This window comes from Mustelus asterias, chromosome 11, assembly GCF_964213995.1.
Source record: "Mustelus asterias chromosome 11, sMusAst1.hap1.1, whole genome shotgun sequence".
Taxonomy (NCBI): Eukaryota; Metazoa; Chordata; class Chondrichthyes; order Carcharhiniformes; family Triakidae; genus Mustelus; species Mustelus asterias.
Window position 1 is genome coordinate 12028110 of NC_135811.1, and position 17368 is coordinate 12045477.

The 17368-nt window shown below is 43.2% G+C and overlaps 2 protein-coding genes across 2 annotated transcripts in view; both read left to right on the plus strand.

Moving 5' to 3' along the window:
* LOC144500377 (uncharacterized) overlaps positions 1-17368 on the plus strand; it is a 417466-nt gene that overhangs the window by 271683 nt on the left and 128415 nt on the right. The window lies entirely within an intron of this gene.
* The window catches only part of LOC144500365 (alpha-centractin), a 72988-nt gene that overhangs the window by 17349 nt on the left and 38271 nt on the right, over positions 1-17368 (plus strand). The window contains exons 2-3 of the mRNA XM_078223134.1: positions 1854-1918; positions 14465-14540. Coding sequence (XP_078079260.1) covers positions 1854-1918; positions 14465-14540 — 141 coding nt within the window. The remainder of the gene's footprint in view (positions 1-1853; positions 1919-14464; positions 14541-17368) is intronic.

Consider the following 17368-nt stretch of genomic DNA (forward strand, 5'->3'; position numbering starts at 1 on the left):
CTTATTCAATCATTGGCTTGCTCATACAACCCCCACAGTTTAGTTATTTTACTGTAATTCCTGTAAGGAAATATAATAGGTGGAATTTTTCCCAAAAATATGTCAGGTTCTGACTGAAAACCGGTGTTTCTCTTGACAGAGAAAACAGCCAGATTTTCCTGACATTTTGTGAAAAAAAGCAGACTTTTGCACTGGCATTCTTGAGGAGTGGGGCCTACAGACAGCAGCAAGATCAGTTCCACAGAAAGGGTGCCCTGATCTCAAAATTAAGAGACAGGTCCCCACCCCACTATCAATCATCACCAGCAATTCCATCCTCCCCCAACCCCATTGTTGCCTTGTCTCTGACAGTGCCAACCTAGCACTGCCCTACCATGTCCCTGACCACCTGGGAGGCCTCCATGCTGGCCTCTGTGATCCTTGCTGGAGAGTAGTAGTGATTCCCGCCAGTGTAATGTAATGCTTGTGGGAGTAGGGAAGGATCTGATGCCCCTGGAAGCTACAGCGTTATGCCATTTAGGAATATTTAAATCTATACAAATTAATGGTAGTCAGGTTCACACCTTCACAGGACATGCATCTAATTATGTTGCCGGCGGGGGATGGAGAAGATCTCAGACTGAGATATCCCCAGCGCAGATCCCGTTATGACCCTCTCACAAGAACTTGCAGCCATAACGGGATTTATATCCAAGACGAGAGAATTGCAACCAATGTCTTTTCATTAATGCGACTTAAGAAAAGTAGCAGTGTGGTGGTGAGGATTTCAGTGGTCCTTAATATTGGGTGAGAGATTCTCATACAATGTCCACTTGAACTGTGGCAAAGCACCCAGAAATACAGCTGTAGATTTAGATATTTTAAACTTGAGCTGTGTTTCGAAGGAGCATTCGAAGCGACATGATACCAGTTTGATCTACTGGTAGCGCAGCTTTGTGAGCTGATGGGAGCAGTTTGAGCTGCTACATTAAGAATATCACACAAGAAATGCAAATTAGGGCATCTAAATGATTTGGTTAAATGTGATTTCAGCCATAAGGTATTGGTCTGAATAAGTTAAATATCTCCAGTGGTAATATTGCATCCTAAAATGTATCAAAATGCAGGGTGGCATATAATTAGGCTTATTTTGGGAACACCTCTCAAACTCGCAACTCCTTAGAAGGTTGCAACTCCATGGGAACACCACCACCTCTAATTTCCATTCCAAGTCAACACACTATCCCAATCTTGGAAATATATTGCCATTCCTTCATCATCACTGGGTCAAAGTCCTAACAGCAGTGTGGAAACAACTTCTTCATTTGGACAGCAGTGCTTCAAGGCAGTTCATCGCTGTCCCTTGTTCAAAGACAATGAATGCTTGTTTTGCCAGCGACGCCTACATCTCATGAATGAATTTTTAAAAAATTCTTATTGAATTGCAAGTGGCACATTGGAAATTCCCTTAGTACTTGCTGTTTTAGCGAAAATAATTGATATTGTGTTAGAGCACAGGTTTCCAAGCTGAGATCTGTGGGAGAACTAGATCATCAGATTTCCAGTCCGTTTGTGGACTGGCAAACCATGAGCTCAGTGTCTGGAGAATTCTGTATGCTATATTCTTTTGTATTTACGAAATCACTACATATTATTCATTAAGCAGCAATTCTGCAATGGTGACACATTTTCCATTGAGAAGCTGACACTGTCCTTTGGAGGTTAGGATAGAATCACTGAGTTCACTTGTCAATAATTGCAAGAAGTCCCTGCGGACAAACCACTAATCGCAGAGGGCTCACACACTGAAAATTTGCAAACCAAAGTAGGAAGTCTAGATGTTCATATTCATGCATGTTTACACTTTGTTCTAGGGCTCTGGTGTTGTCAAAGCTGGTTTTGCGGGTGATCAGATTCCAAAGTACTGCTTCCCTAATTAGTAAGTACCTTTCTGTTACAGTATATATATATATATTTAAAAGTATTTGTACTGGAGTTGTGTGACTTGTATATATGAACATTGTAGGCCAGGGGAAAGTACTACACTGGTCACATTTTTCAGATGCCAACCACTATTTCTGATGTCAAACTTGGGAAATCCATAACCTGATTCTCAAACAGCTCACTGTTAACTTAATACTTTATGCTATCTGTCTGACATTTCTCATACTCCCCATGTCGATGAGCTTGACCGAGTTGCCAGGTCTGATTCACTGAGCTCTGCTGTCTCTCACTTTCAAACTCAGGGTCTTCTTCACGAAGGTTGGTCTTGCACGCCCTCTTCCATTGTCACTGGTCTCTGCCTAGTCTTTGCTGTGGGTCAAGTCTTTGCTGGGGACCGAGTTGAGTTTTCACTGGGGGTGGCTTCCAGGTGTATTTTCTTATCCCCCTCTTCGAGCCTTTCTTGAAGATTTTCTGGCTTTCGGCCAGTGAGGAAACTGGGCGGGGGTCAGAGTACCCGATGGGGTTACTGATTCCATATATGGAGATCGCCAGTGCCCCCCTAAGTGATTATCCTCAGGTGCACAGCACATAGCCTCGTTCCATATAGGGTAACGGCAGGAATCTGAGGTGCCAGAGAGTTTGGTTGAAACTAGGGAATACACAAATATTGTCCTCATTTGGTCAGTGTTGAATGCTTCTGGTTCCAGCTACCAGGGCAAGTCCAGGCTTACCCCTGCGTGCCTCTAACCTGTACCTGTGTTTTAAACTTGGCTGTCCAACTTCTCATCGGGCCTGGCTGCAGAAGCTGTTGACTGCTGTTTAATTTAGATCGTCCAACTCTATGACGGGCCTAGTTGCTCAGGCTGTTGGCTGGTTGGCCACAATGGATGTAATATCACATGCAATAAGAACTGTAGCTAAAAGTTACCTTTACAAACTTTGATTTGACTGTATGTATGGGAAATGTTGGTGTTAAAATGTAATTCGTAGTTGCTGTTGGTTTTTTGGGAAAATACAGCAGCAACTGAAGTTCCTGTTAATAAAAATACTCACCTTAAAACTCCTACAGAGACTCAGTTGGCCTAAGTACCACTCAGGCTGGAATTTTACCGGCACGCCTACCCAAGGCTCGTAAGATCGTGCCCGAGGCCAACGGAGAATGCCATTCTGTGAGCCTCCCCCGCCCGAAATTGGTAAAATCAGGGCCTTAGTGTCTCTGGACCAAAATGCGAAATGATTGTTATTATTCCTTTCCTGCTAATTAGCCATTAAACCCTTCTGAAATATGGATCTGAATGTTCGTAAAGATGGAGAGTCTGTCTGATTTACAAAAATAGTGGCAGAGGCCCGAACGCAGAAGTCCAGCGCTTGAACACAGCAACTTGTGCAAGGGGAGGGGAATGGGGGTGGACTCAAAGTTTCATAGCTGTGATTCACTGAGACAACGGCACATCCTAAAGTGCAGCTGCCTTAGGCTGATCTGACTTAAGCTAGTGGGATGTCTAAAACACAACATTCACTTTAGACCTGGTAGGAGGAGGCCTAAAACTGCTGACGTTCTTTGGAGAGGTAGGATATCCTTTGGAGAAGCAAGGGACCCCTTTGGATATGGTCATGGGACACCTTTGAAGATCAGGTGCAATTTGGGATTGTTAAAATAGAGATAAATATATATAAAAAGTGGATAATCTATTGGAACTGTCAAGCTCATTGGAAATGTTAAGACAACTGCCAAGGTATTTAAAACACCTGCCCTATCAATAATTGAAAGAACTATCTGCACTGCTCTTTAAAAAAGAAATGTTTGCTATTTCACTCTTGATAAAAAGCCCATTGATTATTATTACAGGATTAGTGCTGCTGACTGATTTCACAACATTTCATTATCATGCAGTACCTGTTTGCAGTTTGATTGGCAGCATGAAATGGTTATAAACTCTTTGAAATGGGACTGTGAATTCCAGTGCTTGTTTTTATAAGGAATTAAAGAAAGTTAAATGTATTGAATGTGTTTTTATCATTTTTTTAAAAATAGTGAATTCATCAATAGATATTTAAAAATTATCCAATCTCAGCAGAGTCCTGAGGTCTGCCCGTGGTGGGTGGACTAGCTGAGTTGGCATGTTAGGTGTAAAGGTGAGTGGTCATGAGTTGGCACAAAGCTGACACAGGGGCTATAAAGGACCAGTGTACCAAGGCAGGCCTTCGCCTATCCCGTCTCTGCACCCAACTGCCTCTGGACTGTTTCCATGGTCACCTGCCACAACTCCCGTAAAGCCTGCCCGCCAGAAGAAAAATCTGAAGTTCTGGGGTATTTCTTCCCAGGTTGGCTTTGCGGAGCCAGGATTCGTCCCAATTCTGCAAAGCAACCCAGGAGTGAAAATTCAGGCCACGATGTTGGGTGAGACTAGGGTCGGGATTGATGGTACTGTCCCCTGTTGTCATATGGCCTCGCGACTCTTACTGTTCTGGCTGACATCTGAGGATTAGCCACTTGGATAGATATTCATAGAATACAATGCAGAAGGAGGCCATTCGAGCCTGCGCCAACAATAATCCCACTCAGGCCCTATCCCCATAACCCCTAATAATCCCCCTGACACTAAGGGGCAATTTAGCATGGCAAATTAAGCTAACCTGCACATCTTTGGACTGTGTAGAGGAAACTGGAGCACCCAGAGGAAACCCACGCAGATACTGGGAGAATGTGCAACTCCATACAGGCAGTTATACGAGGCTGGAATTGAACCCGGGTCCCTGGCGCTGTGAGGCAGCAGTATTAACCACTGTGCCACCGTGCCACCCATATTGTAGAGTCATTTATGTCCTTGGAACTTTCTGCAGCCAAAAGAGATGGAATACAGATTAACATTGGAGAGTTGACTGGCAGGTTGTCTCTGTTATTGTAAAATCTAGTTTATTAGATGCAGGGGTATTAATATAGTAGCAATCATTTTTATGTATGCTGAGCTATCAAAGTCACTAAGGGGTTGAAATTACTCTATGCTGCTGTGAATAAATGTAGTAAGTATTTCTGTAGTACCCCCATGAGATGTCAGCTGATTTCAATAAGATTCTGGAAAGAAATGTTGGATGAGTCTCTGAATAGAAGTCCAGGCCCCCATCTGTCTCCACCCCACCCTTTTGCTTGCAAAATATGGGCTCAGTTTCTCTGGTTTTAAAAAAACGTTCCTATAGTCAGTATAATTACCCATTAGAATCATAGGTTTTTGGCTTGTATTTTGAAGACATTTTAGTAATCAGGATAGAAATAAAATATGATTGTGTTTTATTCAAGTCTGTTATCAGCTGTCCTACCATATGGCATTTAATGCCTCATTACACAGTATCTGACAACTACACATCGAATTATTTTATATTTACTTTGAGAATTTAGTCTGGGCAGATTTGGCATTCGAGGCTATCCTGGCATGGAATGAGTGCGGACACGCCACATGTTATAATGGAGCTTTAAGTGCCTGTTTTTTTGGCCCAGAAAATGGGTGCTCTAAAATCCAGTGTCTGGATCAGGACATTTTATTTTCTGGTGGCTCTCTATAAATGACCATACTTATAACCACTTTGTTTGAAAACTTGCCACAGTAAGGTTTAAACTTCCTGAGTTTATGGCCTCAAATTATGTTGCCTATTTTAAATTAATAGATTCAGACAGAGGAGGGATTTGGACCCTCCGGAGGATAAGAAGTTATTCAGTTGGGAACTTGGATGCCAGAAATTTGACATTAATAGAACAGGAGTCTCTGTGCTGCTCTTTATGTCAACAGACGTGTAACTGACATACCATCAATAATATATTGATATTTAACTTGCAATCTATTACTCATTAACAGCAACTATGAATTTCTACACTGCAAGCATCTATGAGGCTCTAGGTGGGGAATTTATTACTTTTTTTTAACAGTCCGCCATGCGTAGCAGCATCTATGAATTCCCCAAACAGATCCTTGCTTATAAAGCAGAAAGGAACTGTGTGCTGTCTCATAGATTTTAGTAGCTACAAAAAGTGAAAGCTCTCCTCATCAGCTCGTCTGCAATGATAATGCAGCACAGAGGGAGGCTACGACCACGGTGGCACTGCTGCCTCACAGTGCCAGGGACCTGGGTTCGATTCCCGGCTTGGGTCACTGTCTGTGTGGAATTTGCAAGTTCTCCCCATGTCAGCATGGGTTCCCTCCGAGCCCTGGTTTCCTCCCGCAGTCCGAAAGACGTGCTGGTTAGATGCACTGGGCCATGTTAAATTCTCCCTCAGTGTACCAAACAGGCGCCGGAATGTGGCGACTAGGGGATTTTCATGGTAACTTCATTGCAGTGTTAATGTAAGCCTACTTGTGACACTAATAAATAAATATAAACTATCTAATTAGTCCTTTTCCCTGTGGCCTTGCAAACATTCCCCCTTCAAGTATTTATCCAATTCCTTTTTGGAAATTTCTATTTAATCTGCTTCAACCATTTTTTCAGACATTCAGCTGCATTCCAGTACTCAATATCTTCCCACAGAAACGTATTTCTTTTCATTTTGCCTCGATTCTTCTGACAGTTGCACTAAATCTTTGTCCTTTGGGAATTGTGTTCATGGCATGGCAAAGGATGAAACTCAGCACATAGTGGACTATTGGCAAAATAGTTGTTGAATAATACTGAAAAGCGTGGTGCTCTTATTCTAGAAAGTGAAAGCTCTCCTTATCAGCTTTTCTGCGATGATAACGCAGTACAAAGGGAGGTCATCCAATTAGTCCCCTTCCCTGTGGCCTTGCAAACATCTCCCCTTCAAGTATTTATCCAGTGATCCAAGGCGGCTGAGGGGTGATCGAATGGAGGCCTTTAAAATTATGAGATGGTTCATAGGATAAATGAAAAGATGTTCCTACTTGTGGGGAGACCAAAACTAAGGATTATAAATACAAGATAATCAATAAAATAGGGAATTCAGGAGAAACGTCTTCACCCAGAAAGTGGTTGGATTGTGGAACCCCCTACAGCAAGGAGCAGTTAAAACAAATAGCATTGATTCATTTAATGGGTTAACTAGATAAATGCTTGGGGGAGAAAGTAATAGAAGTATTTGTTGATTGGAAGAGGTAAGGCAGTTGAGGCTTCTGCGGAGTATAAAAGCTGGTATGAATCAGTTGGGCTGACTGGCCTGTTTTGTGCTGTAAAAAAATTGCAATTTTACTGTTATTAGATGTAAATTTAAAAGTAAACATTTCATTGAAAGTAATTACGGAATTCTATCCCTTATAATTGGGACTTAAAGATATGAGCATCATATAAATGATGTTCATACTTAAGGCTGACCAAAAGGCCCAGTACCTGATAGAAGTTACTGGTCTAACAACAAGAGAGATGAAAGCACATTGCTGAATTCCCACCCATTCCCCCATGCTCTCACACATTTACTGAAGATAATTTGGGAAGGGAAAAGGCTGCCCTTAACAGGAATTTAATACAGTAAGCACTGACGGTACATCAGAATATATCCACTAGTTCACTAACCTAGTAATAATCCTATTCTCATTAGTATGCTATTAAATCTATTGTTCCTGGTCAAGTGGATATCTTACATCAACCATTTGGGATTAAAAGTCAGCTATTCGCAAATTATGCCCTCCTTGAAAAATGACTTTATGAAAGATTGTCTGTCCACAGGAGCAGACAGCGTGCCTCCAGCAGCAGTAGCTGTTGGCTTTTGTTTTGCTCTGGTTCTCCAGTGGAGAATTTAAAGACATGTTTAAGTGACAGCTCTCCTTCTGACTGAAGTTCCTGCTTCTGCAGATGGTGAGGAGCTAGGTGGGTGGGTGCAGTGTAATGTTGATCTTTTCAGATGCGAGTCAAGAATTTTTAAAAATAGATTTTGAATTAGTCTTATGAGCTATCTTAAATAGAGATAAGTATGATATTTCAAGCTAAAGGTACTTTTTTGATTTATATGTTCTAAAATTGATGTGAGTTGTGTAACAAAGTGAGATGCCAGTTTCCACATGTACATGGACGACACTTAGCTTTACCTCATTAGCTTAGGTGCACCCTCGTTTCATTGTCTTCATGCCAGCGGATGAATACCATTAAAAAATCTAAATGGACAATCCTGATGTTTGCAATATAACAGACTACCAGGTGACAAAAGCTTCCGAGGGGGGGGGGCCGTAATTTAACTAGCACATCTGCACCCTTCCACTGTCAGTAAATTGTCAGACTGACTGTCTGACATCTAAGACTGGATAAGTAAACATTTCTTTCATTTAAATATTGGGAAGACTGAAGCCATTGTCTTCCTCCTCCTCCTCCTCCTCCTCCCCCCCCCCAACACACACACAATTCCATTCCCAACCAATTTCATCCCTCTCCCTGGCAACTGAATGAGACTGTTTGCAACCTCAGTATCATATTTGACTCTGAGATGAGTCTTCAGCCACATTTCCAGGCCACCACTATAACATCTGTTTCCGCCTGTGTGACATTGCCCTGCCTCAGCTTTTCTGTTGCTGAAACCCTCATCCATGCCTTTGTTGCTCCAGACTTGACTATTCTAATGCACTTGTGACCAGTGTCCCACAAGTCTGTAAACTTGAGGTCATCCAAATTCTGATACCTGTGTCCTGACTTGTAGTATATCATGCTCACTTATCAACTCTGTGCTCTCTGACCTAACTGCGTTCTGGGTAAACAACATCTTGATTTTAAAATTCTCATCTCTTGTTTTCAAATCTCTCCCCATGGCCTCACCGTCTCCCTATCTCTGTAATCTCCTCCAACCCTCTGAGATATCTGCACTCTTCTCATTCTAGCCTGTTGAGCATTCCCAATTTTAATCGCTCCACCATTGGTGGCCGTGCCTTCATCCACCTAGATCCTAAGCTCTGGAATTTCCTCCCTAAACCTCTCCCCTTCTCTTGCTTTCCTCCTTCAAGACACTTCTTAAATTCGATCTTTCTGGGAGACGTAAGCACAGGAGTGGCTGTGCTTTGATGAGTTCTGGTGCTACTCATGTTTTAACCCATTTTTTTATTCCGATGCACAACACACAATCATCCGACCCTGATGTGTATAATCTGCGCTGTGACCCTGGAAGACCCTGACTACATTTTGATGAAGGGGAGTCAAGTTCAGTCAAGAAACAGTGCTTGTTTGATTGATGCAGTCAGAGATGGCCGGGGTGAGGCTTAGTTCGCAGTGGCAGATTCGCTGGTGAGCAGACCTATGCTTTGGCAATGCTGTTGACGTCGAGATGATGGCTGCCATTAAGAGCGAAGGTGTGGACGACAGTTTTGGCTCCCTGGCACAGATTTTAGGGGCACATTTTGATGAACTGCAAGAAATCCTAAAGTGAATGGATGAAGTGGAGAAGAGAATCCTGTCAGTCGAGAGGTAGTTTCCTTGGTGAAGGCTCACCTTCAGTTCTTGAAAGTCCTGCTGCATGGTATGTGGCTGACTCAGGGAGATGGGGCGGAGAAGGAGTATCTGTGTGCCCAGTCTCCCAAGGGGTGCTGGGGATGAATTCCTGACCGAATCTCAGAACTGGCTGCCATGCTTTCACAATCTTGATTTGATGGCTGGGCATCACAGATATGATGAAGCTTGGGGTCGTTCAAAGACACCAACCAGTGGTCTTACATTATCTTGTCCCCGGTGTCCATCAAGAAGGATTGGCGTCGCCTGGATGTGTCAAGTCCTTGCCACCTGTTGGGGTCTGGGTTTTTCTTTGCCGGGGCTACAGAATGATGGCGGTTCAGAGGCTTTGGTGAAACTCTGGATGGATCCTGGACTTAGTACAATGATCCTGTCATGGCTTTGGCCTTTTAAAGCTCTGTGGATGGTTATATTATTCTGCAGTTCATCATTAACCCTGAACTTTGTTTCTCTGAGATTATAATCCTGGTTTTGTGATTCTCCCATTTATCCTGAGGGGTGTATGATATTGAGCACTGAAGCATTCGTCACCTGTTAGCCTGTTATATTGCAAAAATCAGGATTGCCCATTTTAATTTTTTGATGGTATTCGTCCGCTGGCATGATGACAGTGGAACGAGGAAGGCCATAATTTAATTGTTTGTGGGTCTCCTTCTTTCCATTCGTGGCACAGTGGTTAACACTGCTGCCTCACAGCGCCAGGGACCCGGGTTCGATTCCGGCCTTGTCTATGTAGAGTTTGCACAGTCTCTCCGTGTCTGCATGGGCTTACTCCATGTGCTCCAGTTTCCTCCCACAATCCAAAGATGTGCAGGTTAGGTGGATTGGCCATGCTAAACTGGCCCTTAGAGTCCAAAGATGTGTAGGTTAGGGGGATTAGCTTTGGTAAATACGCAGAGTTACGGGGATTGGGCAAGGAGGTTTGCCTGGGTGGGATTCTCTTTCGGAGAGTCATTGTAAACTCGATGGGCCATATGGCCTCCTTCTGCACTTTAGGGGTTCTATGAGGAGTCGACTGAGTTGGTTGTATGACATGAGGGTTGTGCACTATTTACCTGGTTTGTTATTTCTTTTATGTGCTGTAATCCTTGCATTTATACCAAGGGAGTACAACTTTTAGCACCCTTCACTTTATTTTTTAGTTAAAGTCAGTAGCGCAGGGTGGCGGGTGGGTGTTTTGATGTAAATGTGTTTGGTATGGCCTGTTAAGTCATCTTTGTGGGAGAGGGAAATCACCCGTTAGAACTATAGGGCTCACATTTTTCTTTTGTATTTTCGTTATGTTGGGATTAGAGAATCCTTGCTCGTTTCCTGAGAAAGTACAGACAGATCATGTTTCTTGGAAAAGACTAGGCCCTTTTTTTGTTGTTGGTGCCTCTGGTGGTGTTGGAGTGGGGAATTATGTCCCAATGCACCCCTGCATGTAGCTGATTTATCCTTGGATGTCTAGCCTTGTTCGGTTGATTTTCTATTTTGGTTTGGCTGCGGGGGTAGTGGAAGTGGTTGTTTGATTGCTTGACTCATGGAAGGGATGGTGAGCATTTATCCAGTTGTTGGGGTTTCTCTGATGGGGGAAATGGGCCGAATCTCATTGATAGCGAGGCCTAATTGACACTTTTGTGGTTCCTAGAGAAAGGGGTAGTTTGCATTGCTCAGTGTATATGAGTAATGTGAGTATTCTTGGCTTGTTGGTCCTTATTTTAGGTTGTCATTGAGCAGGCTAGGGCAGCAGTGGCTATGTTTATCCGGGTCAGGTGGAATGTACGTTGGACGGAGGAGTATGTTGTCCTCTCCTAGGACGTTCCTTATTGGGGGCATCTTGCCTGCTCTGAGTCTTGGTTCTCCTGGGGATGTTGTGTTCTGTTGGTTGCGGGGCCTGAGTACAAGTGTGTGGTTCAATGTTGGTAGAGTCTTTCTTTAGTTGGGGGTTAGGCTGGTTGGAGGAGTAGGTTATCAGAGGGGGGATTAGGCAGCCATGGCTGACAAAGGAAGTCAGGGAATGCATCAAGGCAAAAGAGAGAGCCTATAATGTGGCAAAGAGTAGTGGGAAGTCAGAAGATTGGGAAGGCTATAAAAACAAACAGAGGATAACAAAGAGAGAAATAAGGAAGGAGAGGATCAAATATGAAGGTAGGCTAGCCAGTAACATTAGGAATGATAGTAAAAGTTTCTTTAAATACATTAAAAACAAATGGGAGGCAAAAGTAGACATTGGGCCGCTCCAAAATGACGCTGGTAATCTAGTGATGGGAGACAAGGAAATAGCTGAGGAACTTAATAAGTACTTTGCGTCAGTCTTCACAGTAGAAGACATGAGTAATATCCCAACAATTCAGGAAAGTCAGGGGGCAGAGTTGAATATGGTTGCCATCACAAAGGAGAAAGTGCTAGAGAAACTAAAAGGTCTGAAAATTGATAAATCTCCGGGCCCAGATGGGCTACATCCTAGAGTTCTAAAGGAGATAGCTGAAGAAATAGTGGAGGCGTTAGTTATGATCTTTCAAAAGTCACTGGAGTCAGGGAAAGTCCCAGAGGATTGGAAAATCGCTGTTGTAACCCCACTGTTCAAGAAGGGAACAAGAAAAAATATGGAAAATTATAGGCCAATTAGCCTAACCTCAGTTGTTGGCAAAATTCTAGAATCCATCGTTAAGGATGAGATTTCTAAATTCTTGGAAGTGCAGGGTCGGATTAGGACAAGTCAGCATGGATTTAGTAAGGGGAGGTCGTGCCTGACAAACCTGTTAGAGTTCTTTGAAGAGATAACAAATAGGTTAGACCAAGGAGAGCCAATGGATGTTATCTATCTTGACTTCCAAAAGGCCTTTGACAAGGTGCCTCACGGGAGACTGCTGAGTAAAATAAGGGCCCATGGTATTCGAGGCAAGGTACTAACATGGATTGATGATTGGCTGTCAGACAGAAGGCAGAGAGTTGGGATAAAAGGTTCTTTCTCAGAATGGCAATCGGTGACAAGTGGTGTCCCGCAGGGTTCAGTGTTGGGGCCACAGCTGTTCTCTTTATATATTAACGATCTAGATGACGGGACTGGGGGCATTCTGGCCAAGTTTGCCGAAGATACAAAGATAGGTGGAGGGGCAGGTAGTATTGAGGAGGTAGGGAGGCTGCAGAAAGATTTAGACAGTTTAGGAGAGTGGTCCAAGAAGTGGCTGATGAAATTCAACGTGGGCAAGTGCGAGGCCTTGCACTTTGGAAAAAAGAATAGAGGCATGGACTATTTTCTAAACGGTGACAAAATTCATAATGCTAAAGTGCAAAGGGACTTGGGAGTCCTAGTCCAGGATTCTCTAAAGGTAAACTTGCAGGTTGAGTCCGTAATTAAGAAAGCAAATGTAATGTTGTCATTTATCTCAAGAGGCTTGGAATACAAAAGCAGAGATGTACTTCTGAGGCTTTATAAAGCACTCGTTAGGCCCCATTTGGTTTCTGTGAGCAATTTTGGGCCCCACACCTCAGGAAGGACATACTGGCACTGGAGCGGGTCCAGCGGAGATTCACACGGATGATCCCAGGAATGGTAGGCCTGACATACGATGAACGTCTGAGGATCGTGGGATTATATTCATTGGAGTTTAGGAGGTTGAGGGGAGATCTGATAGAAACTTACAAGATAATGAACGGCTTAGATAGGATGGACGTAGGGAAGTTGTTTCCATTAGCAGGGGAGACTAGGACGCGGGGGCACAGCCTTAGAATAAAAGGGAGTCACTTTAGAACAGAGATGAGGAGAAATTTCTTCAGCCAGAGAGTGGTAGGTCTGTGGAATTCATTGCCACAGAGGGCTGTGGAGGCCGAGACGTTGAGCGTCTTCAAGACAGAAATTGATAAATTCTTGATTTCTCGAGGAATTAAGGGCTATGGGGAGAGAGCGGGTAAATGGAGTTGAAAACAACCATGATTGAATGGTGGAGTGGACTCGATGGGCCGAATGGCCTTACTTCCGCTCCTATGTCTTATGGTCTTATGGTTGTCTCCTCTGTGGTCTTATATGGAGACTTCCAGTCTGTCCAATTCTAGGTTTGAGCTCCCCTGGTTGGAGGGGGGGGGGCTTCTTGATATCATTCCTGCGAACGTGTATGCCGAAAACTATGTCTGATGTCAGTTGGATAATCCTGATGCTCCTCTCTCTCTCTCTCTGGGACTTTCTTTCTTCATCTGGGTGGGTGGGTGTTGATATCTGATTTATTATAGTTAATCCTTGAAGGTTTCTCCTCTTATCGGGAGGAGGAAGTTCATATCTCTCCCACCTGTTGGTGGGTGTTTCCTTCCAATGATTTTTCTCCTTGTGCGTGGCGTTTCCTTGGTGGAAAATAGTTTTCCGGTGATGGGGAATCTGCTCAGTGCCTCTGATGTGGCTGGAGAGGAGGGAGGTTTGTCAGCCGAGGTGAGGTGTATGAATCCTTGGCTTACTGGTTCCTGTACATGACAGCGTACACTGGCACGGCACATCAGTACCGATAGAAGTATCCTGAGGTTACCCTTTTTCTGAGTTATCCTTTCATCGCTTGGAGGTCCTGGGATGATGAGTCAGGGCTTTGGTTGGTTGTACATTATCCCACAAAGGATCCCGTCGTATATTGTGTAGCTCTGTCTCTATTATCCTGTAGAGGAGGGTGTGCACCATGGAGCCATGTGCTCATGATTGTATCCTGTTAACTGAGATCCCCTACTCTTCTTTGTATCCTTTCTTTATCCATACAAGAGGAGATGCCAACTACATCGTTTGCAATGATTGATAATTGGAATATTCGCTAGTTTTTTCTGTATGTTTATGTGGAATAATGGTCACTTTATTGTACTGGATTTTGGGGATTTATTGTGTTTTGTGACAAATGGAAAACACTTAATAAAAATATTCTTTTAAAAAATCTTCCTTTTTGACCAAGCTTTTAGTCATCTACTGTAATATATTATGTAGTTTGATGTCATATTTTCTTATATAATGCCTTTGGCAAGCACCTTAGGATATCTGATGATGTTAAAGACTATATTAATACAAGATATTGTTATTGTTATACTCCATTTTATGTATATTCTAACACTATGAACGTAAATATGAAAACTTTTCATTCCAATATATTTCTTTCAGTGTGGGAAGGCCCAAGCATGTACGTGTCATGGCTGGAGCCCTGGAGGGCGATATTTTCATTGGACCAAAAGCTGAGGTAATTTTCTGTTTAATTGGTTTTAAAAGTGTAACGTTCGTTAACATTTCAGGGAATGTTCTGCTTTCTGAGGTGCTCAGTGTCAAGGAATGCACTTCCTATCCAGGGTCGGCATTAACCAATCCCAAGTCAAGTTCGTTAGAACAAAGGTACACAGGAACAGGAGTAGGCCATTCAGCCCATCGTGGCTGATCGGACACTTTACTTCATTGCCTTTTACACCCACTATCCCCATAACCCTTACGTTATTGTTAATCAGAAATCTATCAATCTCTGCCTTAAACATACAAAATGACTGAACTTCCACAGTCCTTTGGGGCAGAAGTCCAAAGATTCACAATCCTCTGTGTAAAGAAATTTCTCCTCATCTTGGTATGATGAGGTGATTAGATACAGTATTTAAAAGTATGAAGTGTCAGACAGTAGTGGCTACAGTGACAATGGATGCAATAGTTTAGATCTTACAGAACTCCATTAGATTTTCTATTGGTCCCTGAGGATAGCAAACATAACCCTACTTTTCAGGAAAGGATGGAGAGAGAAAACTGACAACCATAGGCTTGTTAGCCTGGCATTCGTAAGGAAAATTCTAGATAATAGAGATGTGGTAATGGGGACTTAGAGAACCATATATGACTGGGCAGAAAAAACACAGATTTTTGAAAGGAAAATTGTGTTTGATGAATCTTTTTTTGAGGTAGTAACTAGCAGGGTGGATAAAGGGAAACAGTGGATGTAGTGTATTGGGTTTTCAAAAAGATTTGATAAGATAGCACATAAGAGGTTATTGCACAAAATTAGGACACATGGGGCTGAGGGAATATATTAGCATGGTTTGAGGATTTGGTTAACAAGAAGAAAACAATAGAAACAAACAGGTCATTTTCAGGTTGTCAAGTTGTAACTAGTGGGATACGGCAAAGATTAGTGCGTGGGCCTCAGTTCATATGAAAGTGGTAACTTTTAACATTTAAGAAAAACTTGGACGGGTTCATGGATGAGAGGGGTGTGGAGGGATATGGTCCAAGTGCAGGTCAGTGGGACTAGGCATAAAATGGTTCGGCACAGACAAGAAGGGCCAAAAGGCCTGTTTCTGAGCTGTAATTTTCTATGGTTTCAATCTATATCAATGAAGAGACCAAGTTTGCTGATGTTACAGATCTAGGTGGGAAATGTAAGTTTGTGGAGGAAGCGAAGGTATCTAGACAGATTAAGTGAGTGACAGATGGAATATATTGTGGAGAAATATGAAGTTATCCACTTTAGTAGGAAAGAATGGAAAGCATATTTTTTTAAAGCGGTGATAGACTGGGAAATGTTGGCATTCAGAGGGACCTGAGTGTCTTTTTATACAAATCACAGCAAGTTAACATGCAGGTATATCAATCCGTTAGGAAAGCAAATGGTTTGTTAGCCTTTATTGGAAAGGTATTGGAGTTATGGGAACAGAGTGAGCCATGTAGGATTGGATTACTACTCATAGAATCCCTACAGTGCAGAAGGAGGCCATTCGGCCCATCAAGTCTGCACCAATTCTCTGACAAAGCATCTCACCCTGGCCTCATAACCCCATGTATTTTCCCCTCTAATACCCTAACCTATACATCTTGGGACACCAAGGGGCAATTTAGCAGGGGCAATTTAGCATGGTTAATCCACCTAACCTGCACATCTTTGGACTGTGGGAAGAAACTGGAGCACCTGGAGGAAACCCATGTAGACACGGAGGAAACATGCAAACTCCACACAGTCACCCATGGCCAAAGTTGAACCTGGATCCCTGGCGCTGCGAGGGAGCAGTGTTAGCCAATGTGCCGTCCCATGTGGAGAATAACAGAATATCTACAGCATAGAAGGAGACCTGGTTCTCCCATTCCCTCATCTCCTCTCCGTAGCCATGAATGAGTTGGGCCAAATAATCTGTTTACATGTTATACTATGTTTTTTAAAAAGGCTGTCCCACATCAACAACAGCCCTGGATGGCATAAATAAGCTGAGGATTGGACTTCTGCACCTCAGTGGAAAGGAAGTCCTACCCTCAAGTCAGTAGTGGGCACTGCTGGGACTGCAAGGAGGCCCATGAAGATGGAAGATGGACACCAGACCCAGGAGAGTCCTGGACCTTTTGGATAGACTTTGGAGGCCAGGCAGGGAGGTACAAAGGGAAGGATAACATCTTGAGGGTACCTCCAATGTGCACAAGATATGCCCCCCTTTCTTCCTGTCTTTTCACCAAAAGATTGCCTTCCCCTGCCACTGCCCAGCATATTATGGCAGTTGAGGCAGGTTGAGTGCCTTAAGTGGGCAATAACTGGCCACAGAACCCTCCCTCAATAGGCTAGTGGCTATGGGGACTGAGTCGGGTTGGGAAGGCATTGGCCTTGCCACCTGACATACTTCATGTGCCCCACCCACCCCCTTCTAAAACACTCCCAATTGAGGGATAGGAAGAAGCAAAGATGAGGAAACTTATTGAAAAAGCTCGTGAAGACTTGAACAAACAGTTCAAGAAGGTGGAAAACTAGAGTCACAGCAAGGAATATTTTTCTCTGAGCCCACTTTTTTGAACATTGTTAGCAGAGAATCTAAGTGACGTTTTACGACCATAAATCAGTGGTAGCCAATCAGCGTGCTGCAGCATACTGGTGTGCAGTGTAGACCCCCTAAGTTTGGTGTAAACAAAGATTCAAAATTCATGTAATTAAGCTAAAAGTAACTTTCATCTCCAGCTCTGTGGTTGGCATCTACAAGACTTGACAAATCCTGAACTTCCAGTTTAGATTTTCTATGGTAGTCAGGCCCTCTCGCAGACTAAAGGGACTTGGGG